The sequence below is a fragment of the Panicum virgatum genome, chromosome 1N, assembly GCF_016808335.1.
Source record: "Panicum virgatum strain AP13 chromosome 1N, P.virgatum_v5, whole genome shotgun sequence".
Lineage (NCBI taxonomy): Eukaryota > Viridiplantae > Streptophyta > Magnoliopsida > Poales > Poaceae > Panicum > Panicum virgatum.
The window spans coordinates 54,587,450-54,606,586 of NC_053145.1; the positions used below are offsets into that span (position 1 = coordinate 54,587,450).

Below are 19,137 nucleotides of genomic sequence, written 5' to 3' on the forward strand. Positions count from 1 at the left end.
GATCTTTGACTGCGTGATTAAAGGATGGTTAGCTAATCATCAATTAATTACCATCATTAGATTTGTCGCGAAAAGTTACACACATCCCTAAAAAAGTTTTACAGATAGACTTCATTTAGTATTCCATGCATGCAAGATTCTCATCTCACGGTGTGTGTTCTAGGAACTCTACAACAAACCAAACAAGACCAATCAGAACCAGATGCCCAAGGGCCAAGCACTCCCATACCAACAACTTAAACTTGGGTCATGAAGAAAGTGCTGAGTTTGAAATTTTCTGCAGTTCTTAGGAGCAGGCTTACAAAAGCTTAGATGCTTACCCGGCCGCAATCTAACTAAACCCACCCCTACGCTTTGGCAGGGCTGTTTCTACCCTGACCGCTTCTACTTTTCCTTGTGTGCTAACTTTTTCTTCTTCATCATGCGCTCGCGCCTCTCTTCTTCCTCGATCAGGAGCTGCTGCTCCTGGTCCTCTTTCCTTGCAAGTGCTGCGCTGAATTATCAATAAAAAAATATCAGCTACTAAGTAAATTCAAATTAACCTAAGGTACTGTGCAGACATTACATTTAAATTTGACTTACGCAACTGAAGCGAAAACAGTTTCTCATATGTGAACAGAGCTAAAATTAAAAATAACCAGGTACCTTCTTCTCTCTTCCTTCTCTATGCCAGCAAAATCAGTTTCCATGTCACTATCATCATCTTCGGGTTCAAACTTGTTAGGATCGTACCTGCACACGAAGCAGAGAACAAATCAGAGCTTTTTTTTTTTTTTAGAATCAGAGCAAACAGAGCTGGTACCGAAAATTCACAATAAGGAATGCCTAGCTCTACCGATGTACTGTTTTTGTGACCAGGTGGCTTGTATAACATAATAATAATAACCCTAACCAATGGAGGGCACCAAATGAAAGAGCATGGTAATACCAATACAAATAAACAATTTTGAAAACCATACTTGAAAATTTTTCTGATCATCAATGAATATTTCCCCCCTCCATCATCGGATTTTCTTTTCACGGCACGCCTATCCATTGGACGAGGTACCTGCCAACGTAGAAGAATGTTGAAGGGCTCAATGAATATTTTGTACTAATAAGAAAAACGTGCTTTTACATAGAATAAATATAGTACCGAGCTGTGTTATGGCAAACGGTTTGTTACCATGAGTTTCGAGCCAGGATCGAGCCGCTTTTTTTCTGATTTCAATCCCCCATGGATCTGAGCCAAACCATTCTGCCCAATACGCTGACGTTGTACAGATCCATCAGGCCTACCTTTCAAGGATAGCCGATGGCCATTGCCTTGTAGCCTCGGACTCTGCAACTGTTGCTGCACCCTCTGGCCCTGGGACGCAGGCTGCTGTTGCTTCTTGCTCTGTACTGACGGCTGCATCTTTCGGTTATTCGAGGATGGATTCAACCCTGGAGTTTTCTTGATGTTAGGCAGGTTGGAGCCGTTTGTACCAGCAGCAATCATCCTTTTTCTGCGTGCAAGAGAGTCCTTTCCCAGAGACCCTGCATTACCATGGACACGGGCCTGAAAGGAAGCATTGTATTTTGACGATAATCTGGCGGGTTGACCTGAGGACGGCGTGCCCATGCCAGCAGAATGCATCACCCCACCATGGACATGAGACTCTGCATAAGTACAGGCATTTTGCTCATGAAATTTACAACAACAGGAAAAACTAACTTTTGCTTAACAGATTAGTAGTGTCCCTACCAGATTTGGGAACAAGAGCTGTTCTATTGTCAGATTGCTCTTTTGTAGGTTGTGCAGTATCAGCATCATCTGAGAACAAAGATGAGTAGTCTCGGTTCTCGCGAAGTGCATCAACCTTTCTTTTCTCCTGCAAAAGTTTATAAATCAATCTATGCAGAAGTCCATACAGAAACCAGCATAATTAATATTGTTTTATTTTTTTACCTCACTGACAAACTTTGGCTTCTGCAGATTCTCGACTGTACCAGGTTGCACCTTTGACACCAACTGGGCACATTTCTGCCAACCATGTTTCAAGATAGTCATACGACAGTTCAGTGAGATAAAATCCTTAATGTAATAATTAATAAGTAGTATTTGGACGTACTCTGGACGACACATTTTTTCGTTCTTTCATGAACGATGAGCACCCTTCTTCAATGACTCGGCGAGCAAGCACTGGCTTCGAAGGACCAAAAAAGGTGCCATATCTAAAAAGAATTACAATCAACCACAAGAATAAGATAAGTACCCGAATAGAACTATTCGAAGGCAATAGCAAGAGTACACTTACCCATCCTTCGCTGGCGGAAATATTGTCCGATTCACAGATGAACATCTAGCCTTGCTGGTTCCAACAGCCATTGCTGCATTTTTCCTCCTAATTTCCTCCTTTAACTGCTCCCTCAGGCTAAGTATCTCTTGCTGCCCAACTGGAGCCTCCTCCTCCTCCTCCTCCTCTACTGGCTCAACCTCCTCTTCTACTTCCTCTTCCATGTCATCCTCCAACTCCTCTTGCCTCTGATGTTTATGCTTTGACAACTCGTCATCATCATCGCTATACACGATGAAATCACCGAGGTCATCGTCATCTTGGTCGCAATATTCGTCCTCCAATTGCTGCTGGAGGCATAGCATTGGTTAGAAACGATGTGATCTGCCGATAAAGTGCTAATTCTACCAATAGACAGCTAATTCTGAGTTGTAATAGACGTCAGCATTGGAACCAATAAGCTTTGCGATGAATAAACTAATGGTAACGATCATGATCGAAAATATTTACCAGAGAGAGAGAGAGGGGAGAGAGATTGTATCTTACATTATTGGTCTCCATGTCGAATTTGCTCGCCATCTGTTCGCAATCTAGCTGATCTTACGTAATTCAGAATGCCTAAAACAAAATAGAGACCGAACTTTTTGTGAGGAAGCATGCAGAGAATAGAGTCGATCAATAGAACATGGAACTCGATGAAAGCGTCGAGTTCGAACACAGATCAAAATTAATGTGTTTTTCCGTAAGATCTATCAAGTTTTAACAGCATGCAACTGAATATAACATGAAAGAGGATTTCTGGAATCTGGAAAACAAACTAACCCGGCGGATTCCCGAGCCCTAAGCGCGCAGCGCAACCGCCTCGCGCAAGCCCGGCGCGTTCGTGGGCTGCTGAACCGGCGCAAAATTTTCACGGCGGCGCCAGCACGGAGAAGAGACCAACCTGCTCACCTCAGGTGATGGCGATCCCGGAGCGCCGCGCAGCGATCCTGCCACGTCGTCGACGATGCGGCGGGGTTCGATCGCCAACCGTCGTCGCCGCCGCCGTTCTCGTTGTCGTCGCGAGGAGCGATCTGGGAGAATAACGGGGCCTGCGCGCGTGGGCGTGGGGTGCGAGCCCTCCTGGTATATATAGCCGCCCGCGTCTTCCACGCGTGTCGTGGCGGTGCACGTCCTTTCGCGGCCTCTCTCATCTCCGCCTCGCCCTCCTCCCGCCCCGCCCGCCTATAAGCAGATCGATCCCCGCCTACTCCTCCACCGGCCGTCCCCGCTGGGCGACGGCTGCTGTTGACGCGCGCGTGCGTGGATCATATCACGCGAAGCCCTCCCCCGGCCCTCGCGATCACGCGCGGCGACGCCCGCGGAAGTATCGGCGCCAACCGCTCTCCTGCCACCCCCCGCGCGCGGGCCATATGATGATGATGATCTGGTCGCAGCTGCATCCCTGCTGGAGTCCGAGCCGCCTATGAATACGGAGAGCCCCTGCCGATCTCCAGCTCAAGCCACCATGGCCTGGGGGAGTTGGGAGATTGGGAGGGCCTACGTAGTAGTAGCGGATCGGTGGGCTGGAGGAAGTCGCGGATTTCGATTCTGAGATCGGATGGATCTTTGGCTTCCGAATTTGTCCTCCTGACCTTATTATTGGAAAAATCGTAACGGACTGTAGGTCGGTTCAATTTCTTGGTAACGGATTGGAAACCGTAAAGGCCACGTAAAATCCGGCGGTGCGTGGCGCAATAGCTGGGCAGTTACTGGAGCGAAAATAGGAAACTCCTTTTGGAATTTTCTAGCGCTCGCCCTTTATTTAGCAACTCTTAATTTAGGAAAATTAAAGCCATTCTTGACCGGTTCTGTGCCATGCTGGCAATCGTCGCATGGTTCTTCCATGTTCGTGCTCGTAGTCGTATTGTCCATGATCTCCAGCCGGGGTGCGAAACCTAAGGATTGTATTTAGTTCCTTCCAAAAAAAAAATCTTGCTATTAGGGAGTATTAAATAAAATCTGTTTACAAAATATTTTGCATGATGGGATGTAAATAGCTAGACGAATCTAATGAAACCTAATTAATTCATGATTAGCGGATGGTTATTGTAATATACTATTGCAAATCATAAATTAAGTAGGTTTATTAGATTTGTCTCGCGATTTACAACTCTTTCGTGTAAAAAGTTTTGTAAATAGATTTTATTTAATGCTTTTAAATATCGAGATTCCTTTTGATATGATGGGATGTAAAATTGTTAAGAAGGGAACTAAAGAGGGCAATTACCGGAGATTAACATTCCAGCAATATTTACAACCATGAACTTCAGGTTCTGTATTGAATTCAAAGAGTTGAGCTACGTACCCAGAGCTAATTCTTATATAGTTTTATGTCAGAAAAAAGCCACACCTTAATCAGCTTAAGTACTCCGCATTCGGTTCATCCGTCTTCTGAAACTGATTGTCTTGAACATACATTGGGCGCATCAGCACTGCTGCAGTTCAGACTTGTCACGAGAACGGCTATCGGCTGGCTGATGCCAACTCTATCCGCAATGGACGTATAATAATACGGATAAAACCCTGAAGGTAATGGTGGACTGCTCCATACAGATGTAACAGATCGCTTCATGCGCCCCTACCTTTTCCAAGACCCGGTTTGCTGAGTTCAAAAAAGAAAAGGGACCTGGTTTGCTTGCAGCTCCATTACCTCTGCTCAAGCATCGACTCGGCAAGAGATTGGCCATTACTACTTAACAACAGCACAATGTAACGTACGATCCAGCTACACAGCTACAATTTGATGGAACAAATTATTCAGGTCCACACATCACAGAATGAATGAATGTGAGCAACGCAATCTAATTTGCATCTTGACGTCCTCATCCCTCTTCTTTGGTTAGCACATCCATACTGAATTATCTCCAGGAGAGGCAAGACAACTCAAGCTGGTAGGGGGATCCACCAGTCACTCTGCGTTTTCGTCGAGCGGCTATGGGTGATCCGCCATCTCACTGGGTTGGGTCCCCACTTAGCATCTTCACTGCTGCGCATCTGAGTTATCATTCTTGACTGCTGAATCAACACCTGCGTTATTAGGAGAAATCGTAGTCTGACCTACCCTGGGAACTTGATTATTTTCTCCCGCTGGAGCCGTCTCGGTGGGTTTCACAGGCTCATCCTTCATAGGTTCAGATGATGGCTTCTCTAATGGTTTCACAGGCTCATCCTTCACAGGTTCGGCTGAAGGCTTCTCTAATGGTTTCGCATGTTCATCCTTCACACGTTCAACTGAAGGCTTCTCCAATGGTTTCGCAGGCTCATCCTTCACAGGTCCAGCTGCAGGCTTCTCTGCTGGCTTCACAGGTACAGCTGAAGGCTTCTCTGTTGATTTCACAGGCTCAGATGTAGCACCAAGCTTGAGCCTCATTTTCTTGGATAGTTCCATGACTCCCTTTATTTCTGAAACACAGGACATCAATATGTATGTAAGATCAAGCCATGTCAACAGAGGAACGTACTGAACAGTCTGAACAGAACATGAAATTTCTGCTGATATTTTTTTCCTCTAAAAGAAACTTCCGGTGCCTAATATTCACCATCTGAATTACTATGTCGAAGACGCATCATTAAGATGGTGAGTCAAAAAATTACCCCTGAATATAGGTAAAATACACGTATTGTATGATTAGACGTGCTGTGAAGAATGTATTTGGGATGACAAACGTTGCTGAGCATTCAAAAGGTGAAAAGAATACATTGCGTACTGCATTCAAAGGATGTACGATGTATATTTCATGTGTTTGCATGCATGATTTTGGATCCATATATCATTGGAAAGTTATGAATGTGAATTCAAAAGAGGTGGAGATGTGAATGGAATACATCAAGCTTAGAGTGCGTTAGCAGCAAATCAACAGCAGAAAATGACTCGCAATGATCAACAAACATTTCCTATGACAACATTGATTATACAACCAGCCAGATGAGGAGCAAAGTGATTAAAGCCTATGTTACGTGTGCAACCACGTCAGTGCATCTACCTCTGCAACCAGCTCATTGACTATCTGCGATTCTGGAGAAAAAAAATGGTATGAAACTTCCCCCCTCATGTGGCACAAATGCGAAGCATGGTACCAGTACAAAGAACCAAATTGGACACACTATTAGTCTTATGTAAAAAAATAGTCACCAAAACTGTTCTTTCAATGGTTGAGCAACACATATGGTTACATATTTCCATTACCTATAGGGTCTACTATAAACCCTTCATAGCCAAGATGGGCGGCTAGAATTTTCCATATGACCATCCACACATCAAATACCACTTGACTACATGGATGGAGTTCCTTTATCACACCTCACAGTTTTATACTAAATATTAAAATGTCTATCAGGCCTTCTTATCCAAGCTTTCCCAAATCAATTCTAAGGCCCCAGCAATTTCTAATTGCAGCGCTAACATTCTCTTAACCACATAACCTCAGCAACGACAATTTCACCTGTCATCAATCAATGTGACTGGAAATGATGCTAGGAAATTTTACCATTGGGTTTGATCATGGTGCTCTGGCTAAAGAGATGAGCTACAAGAGAAATGGAGGATTCTGACCAAACTACTAAGGTCAATCGCTCAGGACTTGAAGAAAACATATAACTGCAGGCTCCCATAATCATAATACAAAAATCTTTTTTATTCAGCAACTTAAGCAACTCAAAGGAGAATTTAGTTTTGTTAAACATTAAATTTGTCTTTCATTTTTTAGTTGGCAGATTGGAGCTCAAGGGACCATGGACCCATCTCATCTAAAATTTAACATGTAAAGTTGATCAACCCTGCCCAAAGTTCCACTTATGCCATTAAATATTTCTCCATTAACTCACATTGTCCTCAATTCCTCCTCTAAGCAGTCAGCGACCCATTTGAAATCTCCCGCCCCTGGACTTCTCTACCACTTGCACCACAATATGCGGCCTCCCTGTCATGAGCATGACACCACCGTGCATAGACCTAACTACCTAACACCTAAGTGTTTTCAAGTCCATGTAGGAGCACCCTGCTGGCCTGCTAGGCTGCTAACACATTCGGAAAGCCCTGACTGAACTTTAAGTTATCCCTCCCACCTAAACAAACCCAAGATCTAAGACAAAGGGATAAAGTTCCATGCTTCATTTCAACCTTAGTGGCCTCCATAGACACAGCTCGCCAGCAACGAGGGCAGCCATAGCAAGAGGATCAGAAATCAGGACACCGGCACCACTGCATCGAGTTACACAAAGCCCACAAAAGCCTAATCTTTTCTGTCCTAACCGTAGATTGGCCCAAATCCCTTCAATTCAACAACTATTGTCATACTAACAAGACAAAAATTTAGGTTTTAATTGTATACCTTTCAGGATCTCACGCACAGCATCAGTGTTGCGGAAATCAGTAGCTTGGTAAACCTTCAAAAGCAAAGGTTGGGCCATTCAGAATAGATTTATAACACAGCAAGGTACACGAGCAGAATAGCTTGAAAATACGTGACTTCACTAAAAGATTGCTCTAAGACCGTGTAGCCTCCTAGATTTCAAGAAGCATAAGCTACTGCGACCAATTCTGCCTTCTCCACAAGAGCACATCCATCTAGCCTTAGTGAGAATTTAGGGCCTTTTGATATTAGACAGAGAGAAAACTTGAGTGCGAACCTGGACGAAGCGGACACGCAGGTCGGCGACGACGGCGCGGATCTTGTAGTAGTCGGAGGTATGGAACCCCACCTCCTCCAGCTTCCGCTTCTTCGGGGCTGGGGCAGGCGCTGGCGCAGGCGCTGGCGCCGGGGGTTGCGCAGGTGCGTCGGGCTGAGGAGGGGGAGGATGAGAGACCTGATCCGGTGCGGGTGCGGGTGCGGGTGCAGCCGCGGGCTCTGCCGACGGTGGAGGAGGCGGGGTGGCTGTGTCGGCGGCGGCGGCGGCGGCGGCGGCCGGAGCGGCCATATTCGGGTGCGCGTGGGGAAATGCTGCGAGCCTGCGACTCTTGGTCAGAACTCTGAACGGGGGGAGACGACTGTGCCGGTAGGGGTGCTCGTTATCTCCCGTTTATAAATCTATCTCGTCTGTTAATTACCTTTAGTTAAAATATATAAAATTTTAGCCATCATTTTTAAGTCCTATCCTTCTTTTTAAAAATATAAAAAGTTCAACCCTTCAAATTTCTAGACTAATTTTTTATATCATTTGCCACATCTTGATATAGTAGCGTTGTGATACCAAGGGGGGCGTCTATACATAACGCGCGTGATTGGCTGCCGTGACGTCGCAAAAGCAGCTGGCCTGCATCTAGTACTTCGATCCATGTCGAGAGAGAAAAGTCAGTGCACGATCCAGGTAATAATGAGGAAACGAAAAAGTAAACGGATCATTATTAGTGTGCAATATACATTAAAAATAATAAAATATTTCAAAATAAATAAAATTGTTCTGAAACAAATAAAAATGTTCTATAAAAATATAACATACTAATTTAGAAAAACAAAACAAAATGTTCCAGAAACAAGACAAAATGTTCTGTCCGAAATAAATGTTCTGGAACAAATAGAAAACTCTATACAATGATCTAATAGAAAAGGAGCCTGGAGGACCTGGTTGACGGTGATTGCACCGAGCACTTGGTTTAACGGAGTTCTAATCCGATTCAAAAAAAAAAGAGCCAAACAAATCGAATAGAAAAGTAGGCCTCGTGGGCCGAGCTTAGCCTGCGTCGCTGTACTATCTCGCTTCTGCGATAGGCTGCGTCCTATTAACGCGCGCGATGAATAGAATTACCCATACCAAGCAATGGCGGGTTGGAATTGTAACCATCAAGAAATCAACATAATTCTTAATATATATTTGAAATAAATTTTGCCATGCTTGCAACATTTTTTTCTTGGATCAAGTGGTTTTACAAGGAGAAACAGGCTACCATCATTGGCCACTTAGGCATGTCGAAGTCTAATACTCCCTCCATTTCAAATTATAGATCATTTTGATTTTATTAGATACATAAGTTTTATTATGAATCTAGACATAATGCATATTTTGATGCACAACGAAAATTATATATTTAGAAAATTCAAAATAACATATTTTTTTTGAAAAACTAAAAACATATAATTTACGACGAAAGGAGTAGTGTATCCTTGGGCAGGAGTAGCCACAATGAACACTTGAACAGAAGGCTTTTCACACTTTACCGTGACTGTTTAGGTCGCTATCCACTTATCTGACCCAAAGAAAAATGTAAATTGTTTATGTTTGGTTAAATTTGGTATAATTGAACCCACGTAATTCAGTTGTACAAGGCAACCAAATATCACGGTATCCAAACTAATCACAACCTTAGACCATTTATTTATGTAGAGTATTCCATTTTGAAAAAAAAGATAGTAGGGTATGAAAACGCAATTCATTAAATGGCTTGGAGTTTCTCTTTGATGTTCTTGTTGAAACTCCTCTTGCACTTGAATGCATGTTCTTACTCTCTGCGTTTAAGACGCCGTGGAAAATTATTAATTGTAGCTTCATATGCTGTATATATCCGCGGTGTTCTTGCGTTCTGTTCTCTTAGCCGCTCCTCCTCCATGGAGACGAGAGGAGTTCTGGAACTTCTGTTGGTGAACGCCGAGGACCTCAAGCATGCTCATCATCACCCGCGGCGTCTGTAGCAACCATCCTGTGTTTCAGAAACTGAATTTGTAGTAGGATCGAGCAAACTTGGCTCACCGTGCGGCTCCTGTTTGCAGGATCAAAGAGACACTACGTGACCATCGACTGTGGTGGTAAAATTGTGAGCAGCAAAATCACGCAAGGTATGAATTCGTAAATTATATGTCTAAATTCTATCTAGCATATTACCTGAGTTACGTTCTCTTTGAGCTGGCAGTGTTAATTCCCTGCAGGTAGAGATAAAAAGATCTGGTGGAACGAGAAGTTCACGTTTCCGTTGTCGGACACCGAGTGCAAGGAGTTGGCGAAGGTGACGCTGACGATCATGGAGATCGACAAGTTCGCCGAAGACACCCCTGTCGGCGAAACCAAGTACTACGCCGAGGGCACAACGCACAACACGCCGACGAACTCAAATCGTCGTTCACCTTCAAAACTCACAGATAATTAGTTAATTACACCGCTCATCCGCGTTGACGTTTTTGCAGGGTGCACGTCGGCGAGATCATCAGCGAGGGCGGCGAGCAGGAGTTCCTGCAGGTGAAGCCGGCGCCGTACAACGTCGTGCTGGAGGACGGCACCTACAAGGGCGTGCTCAAGCTGGGCATCAAGTTCATCTCCAGCGTAAGCGCCGCACATGACGCGATCACACTTCTCTCTGATCCCCATGGTCAATGGATTGGATACTGCATATGAGCACGATCGTTGCGGCAAATGCAGGTGAGACTGCCGCCGTCCAAAGACTGCGTGCGGTGGTCGGCGCCGGCGAGGCAGCCGGGCGTCGGCTACGGGCTGTTTCTGAACTTCGCGTGCCCGAGCATCCCGTGGAGGCGGCTCTTCTTCTTCTGCAGTCGCTCGAGCGGTGGACAGAGCGGCAACAAAGATCTGTGAGAAGTGAGAGACCCGTCATTGTGATATGTGCCATGGCCAGGAAGCATGTAACTATGAGACTGCACACAGTGGTCTGATTAAAATGTAATTAGATCACTACGCTTTGGATTAGTAATTACAGTTTTGAGCTAGCAAATATTTTAGTCGGATCTTTTGAAGAACTGGTGCCATGAAAGTTTACCAAAAAGTTAATTTCAATACGGAGGATGTTGTGTGACTTGTCTTTTTTGGGAAGATCTTTGGCTAAATAGAGCGCCAAAACTTCAATTTCCAGAGCTCTTCTCCTTTGCCAAAAATGCAAAGTCTCTCTGAGACATGCTTTGGATGTGGCTGGACCTGAACATCTCTTTCACCTCCCACTCTCAAATATTGCTTTACATCAGCTGACCTTATTAGCTTAGGACTTGATTTCATTACACAACTCTTCAGAATTTGACATCTAGACATATATTTGGGGATCGACGATCTTCTCCTCCTCCAAAGCATATAAACATCTTACAGGACACAGAGTAACTCATATGGCATTCAAATGGCTTTGGAAATCGGCATTGCCAAAATAAACATAAGGTGTTCTTTTGGCTACTTCGCCATGATCGATTATCAACAAGGGAGTAACTCATATGATCGATTATTAAAAGGAGAAATATGGCTCTACCCTCCTCCTATCTACGTGTCTGCTGCAACCAATCGGTGGAGGAGTCTTTGGCACATCTCTTTCTTCACTGTTCATTTGCTCAGAGTTGCTGGTCCTCTATTGGGCTCAACATTGGCCAGCAGGATCCATTCTCTACACTTGACAATTTGAGGGCACAACTGAATGTTCCTTTCTTCGTGGAAATCATCATACTTAGGAGCTGGGGAATCTGGATGCAGAGAAATGACTACATTTTTAAAGGAATTCAACCGAATTAGCAGAATTGCAGAAGTCACTTCATAAGGAATTTGTCTTAGTTATTCTAAGCGCAAAAGCGAGATTAAAACCTCTTATGACATCATGGCTAGAAGACCTTGTGTAATCTTTATGATCTTTTTTGTTTCTTTCTTTGTTTCATAAAGAGTAAAATGCACTAGGGGTCCTTAAATTAGTTGACCTGTTCTGTTTAGGTCCATGAACTTCGAAAATGCATTTTTAGGTCCATGATCTATTCAAGTGTGTCACTTGAGGTCAAAAATGCCTTTGACCGGCGTTGACTAGCTACATGGACAGCCACGTCTGATCCTACGTGGTCAGCGCGTGCCAAGGCCGCGCATGGCATGCACGGCGCAGCTCGGCCAGCGCCGAGCGGCGAGGGAGACGAGCAGGGCTAGGATGGCGCGCGCATGGGTCGTGCGGTGGTGTGGTGAGCCTCACCGGTCGGGCACAGGGTGCAGAACCGCGGCGAGGAGGCAGCCCGACGGAGGCCGGCGAGGAGGAGGGCGAACGGGCGCCGGTGTGGGGGTATGGCGAGCCTCACTGGCCGAGCGCAGGAGAAGGGGGGAGGACGAAGGGGCGAGCTCGGCCGGGGCCCTGCTCCTCCGATACGCCGCTGTTGGGGGAGGGAGAAGGCGTGGGGAGCAGGGGCGGCCGGCGGAGCGCGCGACGACGGTGGAGGGCTTGAGCTCCACCGCTCCCTCTCCTCCATGCGCCGGCGAGGGCTCGAGTTCCGGGTGGCCCGAGCCATGGCTGAGTTCGCCCCAGCACAGGTGGCCACCGATGGAGCTGCGTCGGGAAAGCACAGGTGGTTGCGGAGGAGCAGGGGCCCCCGACGGCGGGCCTTGCGGAGGCGGACGAGCAGGGCCCCACCCCCGACGGCGCCGGCCCATCCCTCCTGTCGGGTACCACGATTAGGGACACCCTAATCGGAGTACTAAGATCACCTTAAAAACGCAAACACATGTTAGGCGACTGAGCCCACGAAGCCCCACGGCCTCCTTCCAATCTGGAAGAAAGGAAAGAACTCAAAGAAGCCCAGTATGCGGCCCATTCGCACCCCTCTCGGACCCGCGGGGTGATCTCCGCCTCGCTCGAGGGCTCCCATCGAGACCATCGACTGCGCCCCGCATCTCCGCCTCGCTCGAGGGTAGCGAATCTACCCTCGAGCGGGCAAAACATCTCCGCCTCGCTCGAGGGTAGTGGACCGACCTTCGAGCAAGGCGAGTCATCTCCGCCTCGCTCGAGGCCACCCCTCGGCGTAAAGGACAAACGGCCCTGCCGCTCACCCGCCCGTCGTACGAAGGCATTAAATGCCAACCACTCCTCCACAGCACCCAGGACAGACGGCGTCAGGCCACCATTCCCCACAGTGGCTGTGACCGGAGTCCCGTCCGCCAACTCCGGTCACTGCTCCGCCATCCCGGACGCTGTGGCAGCACTGTGGGACCTGCGACGCGGGGCGAGACGCTCGGCACAGGTCCGGGATCTCCGCGTGACTCTCGGACCTCCTTAGTGCACACGCCAGCACTCCGTCCAGGGGGTCCGGGACCGCCACGTGCCCTGCTACCGATGATGCATGTGACCCTGACCTGCAGGGTCCACGGAGCGCCACCACGCCACATCTGGAGGACTGTACACCCCACAGCGACGACCATGCCGCCTGCTGGGGCTGGCAAGACGCCAGCGCGATCTCCGCAAGACAAAGGACGATATCCAGGACGACTGCCACGCCCGACGCCATGCCCCACAGCGTACTTCCTACAGTATTCGACCACTGCACCACCGCGATTCGGGGGAAAACGACGACTTCCCCGTTCCCCTGCGCATGTACACCGTCCCTCCTTGTGACTATAAAAGGAGGAGACGGGCTTCCTTTAAGGGGGACGTTCGGGACGTTCGCGATCATCGTCATACACTCAGCACCACTGAGCACCCGATATTGGCACTCATCTCAATCGTCTTCTCCTCTAGTAGAGACCTGGGAGCTTCCCTCCCTCTCTCGCCACGCCTATATCCCCCTACTACAGGCACCTCCGGTGCAAGATAATACAGTGCCCTCGCACACCCCTTTGCTGGACGTACGACCCCGCGGCCAGAACCAGGATAAACCCGTGCGTTACTGTGTTGCCTCTTGCATCAACATCTGGGACGAGGAAACACGCAACATTACTAGTTGGGATCTGGACCGCCGGGTCAGGACACCGACAGTTGGCGCGCCAGGTAGGGGAACGCTGCGTGACATTTTCTCTTTTGTTCCCATTTGATCTCCTGGGATGGCGAGCAGATCCACCCGTACCCCATGGGTGTTTCGGATCCGCTCCCAGCAGGATACATGATCTAGTTCGGGAGTCTCGAGTTCAGAGCAACCGGCAACGGTTACCTCATGGAGCTCCTCTCGCCCAGACGCAACCCGGACATTCCGGCTTCACCAGCCCGGCGCAACAGGCGCTCGGGCCAGCACTCGTGACAAGCGCGTGCAGAGCGGCGCCGGGCGGCACGCATCACCTCCCCTACGTGGGTTGAGGTTGCCATGTCGCGGCTCAGCGTCGCGGCCGACGGGGCCACCGCTTCTCATCACGTGTTTCGGCGTCGGCAGCGCCGGCACCATCATCGACTGCAGCCCTAGTGCCTCCCAGGGGGGGCGCGACTGCGGCGTCGCCCTTCCCCATCGGGATGTGCAACGCTGCGTCCTACGCTTCTTCGTTCAGCACCAACTTCGCCGAGTACGACGACCTGCCGGGTCATCACCTCCTGTCGATCCGCAGCCTCATCGCATCATCTCCGAACGACTCCTACCCCGAAACGGCGAGCTCGATCGCCGGCGACATCAACTTCTTTATGGACAACTTCACGGCCGAGGAGGCCGAGGACTACTCCGGGGTCCGCGACCCCGGCACTTTTTGCTCGTTCCAGCTGTCGACGGCTTACTGACTCACTTGCTCCGAAGACTCCAGCGAGGGGGATTACGATCCCGCCCGGGAGTGCTTCATGGTCCAGCTCGCGGACGGACAAGACGACAACGCTCCGGGTGATGACGGGAACGGCGGGGCAGACGCGCAGGCGAACCAACCGGTGGTGCCGCCTGCGGCTCCTTCTTCTTCGTCAAGCTCGGCGACGCGACAAGCACAGCTGGCGCAGCTCAAGGAGCTTCAAGCCAAGCTCGACGAGCATCGTCGGCAGACCCAGGAGCTGTGCACCGCACTCGAGCAGCAGCGTACCGCGCGTGGTGCACATGTCTAGGCGGCGGGACGTGTTGCCCGGGAGCGGATCCTAGCCGACGACAACGTCGACAAACCTCCGGAATTGAAAACAGCCGGCGAAAAACTCGTCGCTGCAGCCTACCTACTCGAAGCGATGCCCGAGCCATCGACGACTTCGGGTCGCAACCTGCGCCGCGAGGCACAGGCGCTCATCGAGCAAGCTGTTGTGCAGCAGGCCGAGAGCTCTGCGTCTCGCATGCGCTCGATAGCCCCGAAGCAGCCTGGTGGGACTGCACGTCAGGACCACGAGGCTTCGGTGCACACTCCACCAGGAGGTAAAGGAAAGGCAGCCGTAGCACACGACGCGAAGGCACCCTCGGTGCACGACCGCATCAGAAAGGCTCCCGCAAGGGAGCGACTCCACGACACGCGCGGGCATGCCGGCGACGGCGACGCCCGCTACGTCATCAACGGCAGGAAGTACACCCCTCGGCGGGGTGGACGCTTCGACCCCGAGCACGACAGGGGTGAGTCACCGAAGCCTCCGGGTACCAGGGTGTTCAGCCGGGAGATTTGAACTGCTTTTTTTCCCCCACGCTTTCGACAACCCACCACCCTCGTCAAGTACGCGGGCGAGACCGATCCTGCAGTCTGGCTCAATGACTACCGCCTAGCGTGCCAGCTGGGCGGTGCGACGGAAGACGCGGTTATCATCCGCAACCTTCCCCTTCATCTTGCTGACGCCACACAAATGTGGCTCGAGCACTTGCCCGCGGACCAGATCCACAACTGGGCCGACTTGGTCCAGATCTTCGTGGGCAACTTCCAGGGCACATACGTGCGCCCTGGGAACTCCTGGGACCTCAAAGGGTGTCGTCAGAAGCCCAATGAGTCCCTGCGTGACTACGTGCGGCGCTTCTCCAAGCAGTGCACCGAGCTCCCCAGCGTCACCCACGTCGAGGTCATCAACGCCTTCCTTGAGGGCACGACGTGCAGGAACCTAGTGCACCAGCTTGCGCGGAGCTGTCCCGCCAACACCAACGAATTGTTCGACGCTGCCACCAACTACGCCACCGGCGAGGAGGCCGTTGGTGCCATTTTCGACGACAAGCCGAACAAGCGCAAGGAAGATGCGCCTGTGGAGTGCAGCAACGCCAAGATCAACGCCCCCGCCAAGAAACAAAAGCGGGGGAGAAAAGGGAAGAAGCAGGCCCAACCAATCCAGCGTGGACTAGGGTAGGCGGAAGACTCCGACGAGGCCTTTGTCGCCGCCCCGGACCGCAAAGGACCTCGAGGCCCTCCTCGAGGTGGAGGCGGCCTATTCGATGACATGCTGAAGAAACCGTGCCCTTACCACAAGGGCTCGGTCAACCACACCCTTGAGCAGTGTGAAATGCTCAAGAGGTACTATAACCGCGTTGCGCATCACGACGAGGACAAGAAGAAGGATGCTGGCGATAAAGGTGGAGATGACGAGTTCCCCCCGGTAGAGAACGCCTTCTTCATCTTCGGAGGACCAACGACGAACATGACCTCTCGGCAGCGCAAGCGTGAGCGCCGGGAAGTCTTCTCCGTCACCAAGGCCACACCATCCTACCTCGACTGGTCGAAGGACACCATTTCCTTTAGCCGCGAGGACCACCCCGACTACGTCCCGCACCCGGGACGGTACCCGCTCGTTGTCGACCCCATCATCGGCAATACCCGTTTCTCCAAGGTGCTCATGGACGGAGGCAGCAGCCTCAACATCATGTACGCCCACACCTTGGAGCTCATGGGGATTGGACTAAACAAGCTTTGCCCCAGCAAGTTGCCATTTCATGGTGTTGCGCCGGAGAAGCGAGTCCAACCCCTCGGCCAGATCGATCTGCCTGTCTGCTTCGGCACGGCAGCCAACTTCCGCAAGGAGGTACTCACCTTTGAGGTGGTGGGGTTTCGAAGATCCTATCATGCCATCCTTGGTCGTCCCTGCTATGCCAAGTTCATGGCTATCCCCAACTACACCTACCTCAAGCTGAAGATGCCGGGTCCGAAGGGTGTCATCACCATCGGTTCTTCGTTCGAGCACGCCTATGAGTGCGATGTCGAGTGCGTTGAGCACGCGGAGGCTCAAGCGGAGGACGAGGCCCTCGCAGCCACCCTCGACAAAATGGCAAGCGAGGTCTTGGACTCCACGCACCGGCATGCGGGAAGCTTCGAACCCACCGAGGGTGTCAAGAAGGTGCCTCTCGATCCGAATCGCTCCGACGACAAGGCGTTGCAGGTCAGCGCCACCCTCGACAGCAAATAGGAAGTGGTGCTCGTCGACTTTCTCCGCGCCAACGCAGACATCTTTGCGTGGAGCCCCTCGGACATGCCTGGCATACCGAGGAAGGTCGCCGAGCACTCCCTTGATATCCGACCCAGCTCCAAGCCGGTGAAGCAGCGCCTGCGACGTTTCGACGAGATCAAGCACCGGGCGATCGGCGAGGAGCTGCAGAAACTTCTGGCGGTCGGATTCATCAAGGAAGTATTCCATCCCGAGTGGCTAGCTAATCCTGTATTAGTGAATAAAAAGAACGGGAGTTGGCAGATGTGCGTAGACTATACTAGTTTAAATAAAGTATGTCCGAAAGTTCCCTTTCCTTTTGCCACGCATTGATCAAATCGTAGATTCAACTGCGGGATGCGAACTTTTATCCTTTCTTGATGCTTACTCCGGTTACCACCAAATTAAGATGAGACAGTCCGACCAGCTCGCGACTTCTTTTATCACACCTTTCGGCATGTACTGCTACGTCACGATGCCCTTTGGCCTCAGAAACGGCGGAGCTACATATCAGCGGTGTATGCTCCACGTTTTCGGGGACCATCTCGGGTGCAACATAGAAGCATATGTCGATGACATCGTTGTCAAATCCAGGAAGGCGGACGACCTGGTTGCCGATCTCAGGATCGCATTCGATTGCCTAAGGGCCAAAGGCGTAAAACTCAAACCCGAGAAAGTGCGTGTTCGGAGTCCCTCGAGGCATGCTCTTGGGCTTCATTGTCTTCCACCGGGGCATTGAACCGAACCCTGAGAAAGTCTCGTCCATCACTCGGATGGGACTGATCCGAGACCTAAAGGGGGTACAAAGGGTCATGGGATGCCTAGCATCCCTTAGCCGATTCATCTCGCGTCTCGGCGAGAAAGGCTTACCCTTGTATCGACTCCTGAGGAAAACCGAGCGCTTCACTTGGACCCCCGAAGCCCTAGAAGGCATCGCTCACTCACGCCCCCATTCTCACGCCACCCGCGGAGGGCGAGCCCCTCTATCTGTACATAGCCACGATGACCCAAGTGGTCAGCATGGTGGTCGTTGTCGAAAGACGAGAGGAGGGTCATGCTCTACCTATCCAACGGCCGGTGTACTACATCAGCGAAGTATTGTTTGAAACTAAGACACGCTATCCATAGATTCAGAAGCTGCTGTACGCTGTGGTTTTGGCACGGCGCAAGCTGCGCCACTACTTCGAGGCCCATCCCGTCACCGTGGTCTCGTCTTTCCCTTTGGGAGAGATAGTCCGCAACAGGGAAGCCAAGGGTAGAATTGCCAAATGGTCTGTGGAGCTGATGGGAGAAACTCTTACCTACGCCCCCTGCAAAGCGATCAAGTCCCAAGTCTTGGCTGACTTCGTGGCTGAGTGGACGGACACTCAGCTACCCCCACTGCAAATCCAGGCCGAATGCTGGACCATGTACTTCGACGGGTCGGTGATGAAAACCGGCGCCGGTGCCGGCCTCCTTTTCATCTCACCCCTCGGAGATCACATGCGATACGTTATACGCTTGCACTTCCCTGCGTCTAAAAATATGGCGGAGTACAAGGCCCTCCTCAGTAGCCTCCGCATCGCCATCGAGCTCGGCATCAAGCGCCTCGACGTGCGCGGTGACTCTCAACTCGTCATCGACCAAGTGATGAAGGAGTCTAGCTGTCACGACCCGAAGATGGAGGCATACTGCAAAGCAGTACGCCGCCTCGAAGACAAGTTCGACAGCCTAGAACTCAATCATGTCCCGCGCAAGTACAACGAGGATGCCGATGAACTAGCCAAGATCGCGTCGGGGCGGACTACCGTTCCCCCGAACATCTTCGCTCGTGACATCACCAAGTCCTCTGTCGAATTAAAGGATCCGACAGAGCTAGGCCCCTCTACCGCCGGGCCCTCCGGCGGGAACTCCCCAGCG

General features: G+C 50.4%; 3 protein-coding genes across 3 annotated transcripts; 1 reads left to right on the forward strand and 2 right to left on the reverse strand.

Annotated features, from left to right (window-relative positions):
• Nucleotides 1–103: 103 nt before the first annotated feature.
• On the reverse strand, nucleotides 104–2,904 carry LOC120654188 (histone H3.v1-like). Its single transcript, XM_039931729.1, has 9 exons — nucleotides 2,805–2,904; nucleotides 2,280–2,605; nucleotides 2,094–2,196; nucleotides 1,931–2,005; nucleotides 1,727–1,853; nucleotides 1,166–1,641; nucleotides 960–1,048; nucleotides 646–732; nucleotides 104–493 (listed from the first exon to the last, which is right to left on the reverse strand). Exons 1-9 carry the CDS (start codon nucleotides 2,835–2,837, stop codon nucleotides 385–387), a joined length of 1,425 nt encoding a protein of 474 aa, XP_039787663.1. The 5' UTR covers nucleotides 2,838–2,904; the 3' UTR covers nucleotides 104–384.
• Nucleotides 2,905–4,919: 2,015 nt separating this feature from the next.
• Nucleotides 4,920–8,287, reverse strand: LOC120656727 (non-classical arabinogalactan protein 31-like). Its single transcript, XM_039934915.1, has 3 exons — nucleotides 7,929–8,287; nucleotides 7,631–7,685; nucleotides 4,920–5,702 (listed from the first exon to the last, which is right to left on the reverse strand). Exons 1-3 carry the CDS (start codon nucleotides 8,214–8,216, stop codon nucleotides 5,281–5,283), a joined length of 765 nt encoding a protein of 254 aa, XP_039790849.1. The 5' UTR covers nucleotides 8,217–8,287; the 3' UTR covers nucleotides 4,920–5,280.
• Nucleotides 8,288–9,841: 1,554 nt separating this feature from the next.
• Nucleotides 9,842–10,817, forward strand: LOC120653685 (16 kDa phloem protein 1-like). The gene is made up of 5 exons (XM_039931372.1): nucleotides 9,842–9,917; nucleotides 10,004–10,069; nucleotides 10,160–10,298; nucleotides 10,415–10,550; nucleotides 10,647–10,817. Exons 1-5 carry the CDS (start codon nucleotides 9,842–9,844, stop codon nucleotides 10,815–10,817), a joined length of 588 nt encoding a protein of 195 aa, XP_039787306.1.
• Nucleotides 10,818–19,137: the final 8,320 nt, after the last annotated feature.

Coding starts and splice junctions, on each gene's coding strand:
- LOC120654188 (XM_039931729.1), bottom strand. CDS start 2,837: ATGGCGAGCAAATTCGACATGGAGACCAATAAT. Junction 2,197..2,279: donor TTTCCGCCAGCGAAGGATGG/GTAAGTGTACTC, acceptor AATTCTTTTTAG/ATATGGCACCTTTTTTGGTC. Junction 1,854..1,930: donor AGCCAAAGTTTGTCAGTGAG/GTAAAAAAATAA, acceptor AAACTTTTGCAG/GAGAAAAGAAAGGTTGATGC.
- LOC120656727 (XM_039934915.1), bottom strand. CDS start 8,216: ATGGCCGCTCCGGCCGCCGCCGCCGCCGCCGCCGCCGACACAGCCACC. Junction 7,686..7,928: donor TGCGTGTCCGCTTCGTCCAG/GTTCGCACTCAA, acceptor TTGCTTTTGAAG/GTTTACCAAGCTACTGATTT. Junction 5,703..7,630: donor TGTGCGTGAGATCCTGAAAG/GTATACAATTAA, acceptor CCTGTGTTTCAG/AAATAAAGGGAGTCATGGAA.
- LOC120653685 (XM_039931372.1), top strand. CDS start 9,842: ATGGAGACGAGAGGAGTTCTGGAACTTCTGTTGGTGAACGCCGAGGAC. Junction 10,299..10,414: donor ACCCCTGTCGGCGAAACCAA/GTACTACGCCGA, acceptor ACGTTTTTGCAG/GGTGCACGTCGGCGAGATCA. Junction 10,551..10,646: donor GCATCAAGTTCATCTCCAGC/GTAAGCGCCGCA, acceptor CGGCAAATGCAG/GTGAGACTGCCGCCGTCCAA.